Source organism: Vicia villosa, linkage group LG6, assembly GCF_029867415.1.
Source record: "Vicia villosa cultivar HV-30 ecotype Madison, WI linkage group LG6, Vvil1.0, whole genome shotgun sequence".
Classification (NCBI taxonomy): Eukaryota; Viridiplantae; Streptophyta; class Magnoliopsida; order Fabales; family Fabaceae; genus Vicia; species Vicia villosa.
The window spans coordinates 70,935,487-70,937,402 of NC_081185.1; the positions used below are offsets into that span (position 1 = coordinate 70,935,487).

Consider the following 1,916-nt stretch of genomic DNA (forward strand, 5'->3'; position numbering starts at 1 on the left):
AATTTAATGCTTTATGAACAAATTAATTTTCTCTCCTCCTTAAGATCGATAGGTATTTGTTTTTTCTTTTTACTTTCGCTCTCTTTCCTTCTTAAGAAAAAAATAATAATAATGATAGATTTCTTTTTGAAACTGTATCTTAATTGTATCAAGGGAAAAGATATTCATACACCATCTTTTTACTCGCTCTCTTTCCTTCTTAAGAAAAAAATAATAATGATAGATTCTTTTTGAAACTGTATCTTAATTGTATCAAGGGAAAAGATATCCATACACCACATTTTAACACTACACCGTATAATTATACATAATACTTACCAATTTTATTTTTTTAATAATTTAATTTTTTGATTTATGTGCAAAAGAACATTTTTCCTTGCTCTTTGATACGGTGTAGTGCTATAGGTGTAAGAAAAAGGTGTAAACCTAGCACACCTCTTGTATCAATCTCCACTTAAAGTGTCACTCAATCAATATAAACACTGAAATTACAAACAAACAAAAAACTAAACCCACATACTCTTATTCAATTTTATTCAAGTACAACAACAAACCATAGGCAAAACATGTAGTAATGTCATGGCTACTTACTTAAGAGTCCTCTAGATACATTTATATGACCAACAAACATAACATGTAGCTAATTATAGAAAGAAACTACCAGCCATTTTATTTATAGATGATGCTAATATATAGGGTAATTTATTAACCATACACTCATGCATATCTTCAAGTGCGGCAAGAGGCACAAGTACAGCTTGCATCACATCTGCAACCACTTCCAGCAGCAACAGTCTTGGAACAGCCACATGGATTACACTGACAGTGCTCTCCACATGAACATGTTGTGTGGTCAGTTCTTGCACCACCCTCACTACTTGAGCACCTGTATTAATTAATATTTATTTAAAAAGACTAGAACGGTTAATTAATATGAGTTCAAGAAGAAGAAGAAGTTGGAAAGAACCTGCAAGTTGAACCACCAGCACAAGGTACAGTGCAGCCACACCTGTTATCACACACTACAGCCCTTCCTCTGTCTGCCATTATTATCTTATTTTTTGTGTAATGTTGGTTTGAGAGTTTTCAATGTTTCTTCACGCCTTATATAGGTCTTGATGGACTTGAAAACTAGTGCATATATAATTAAGAATTTATATGCCATATGTCATCTTATTGTAGAGAGTGGCAATAGTTTCAAATTCAATTCCTCAGCTGATAACCACGTAGAAAGTTTGGATAAGGATAGTTCTACTTGAAGTTTGCAGAAGATTACTCATCAGTTTTAAAACGAAATTTGTTTAAAGATTCTATACACATATTAAAATTGTTAAATAAATGTCATAACTTGGAATTCAAGTTATGGTATTATCACAAAAGTTATGTCGAAAAATAGGATAGGATTACTATGGACAGGAAATGAGAAGAAGGATATTGTATATGAAAAGAGTAGGAGATTAAATCATAACTTTTTGAAATGAGATAAGACTCTTTTTATGTTATTAGTGCTTAAGCACCTCAGGTTGAATTAGCCGAATTTCTTAATATATAATTTTTGAGAGGATTTAGAAGGCTTATTTCAAGATATATTGTGGAGCAACCTACTTCGGCACACGGAATTACAATCTCAAAACACCACATAATTCATTGTGTCTAAACTATCTACATTCATCATAACTCTTAGTCTTCTGAACACTTCGACCTGCACACCCTTCGCCATCATATTTACAATCTGATTCTCAGCTCTGCAGTGTTCCAGATTCATCTTTCCTTTAGCTACCTGCTCTCAAAGATATTGAAACCTCATTTCGACATGCTTGCTTCTACCATGTGCTATCGGATTCTTCGCCAGATTGATAGCTGACTTTGTTGTCGATCTTCATGGTAATTGCTCCATGATCTTCTGTTGTAATCTC

General features: G+C 33.0%; 1 protein-coding gene across 1 annotated transcript; it reads right to left on the minus strand.

Moving 5' to 3' along the window:
- Positions 1-501: 501 nt before the first annotated feature.
- LOC131611633 (EC protein homolog) lies at positions 502-1,123 on the minus strand. Its single transcript, XM_058883561.1, has 2 exons — positions 968-1,123; positions 502-886 (listed from the first exon to the last, which is right to left on the minus strand). The coding sequence occupies exons 1-2, from the start codon at positions 1,045-1,047 to the stop codon at positions 730-732; spliced, it is 237 nt and encodes a 78-aa protein (XP_058739544.1). The 5' UTR covers positions 1,048-1,123; the 3' UTR covers positions 502-729.
- Positions 1,124-1,916: the final 793 nt, after the last annotated feature.

Coding starts and splice junctions, on each gene's coding strand:
- LOC131611633 (XM_058883561.1), bottom strand. CDS start 1,047: ATGGCAGACAGAGGAAGGGCTGTAGTGTGTGATAACAGGTGTGGCTGC. Junction 887..967: donor GCTGGTGGTTCAACTTGCAG/GTTCTTTCCAAC, acceptor TAATTAATACAG/GTGCTCAAGTAGTGAGGGTG.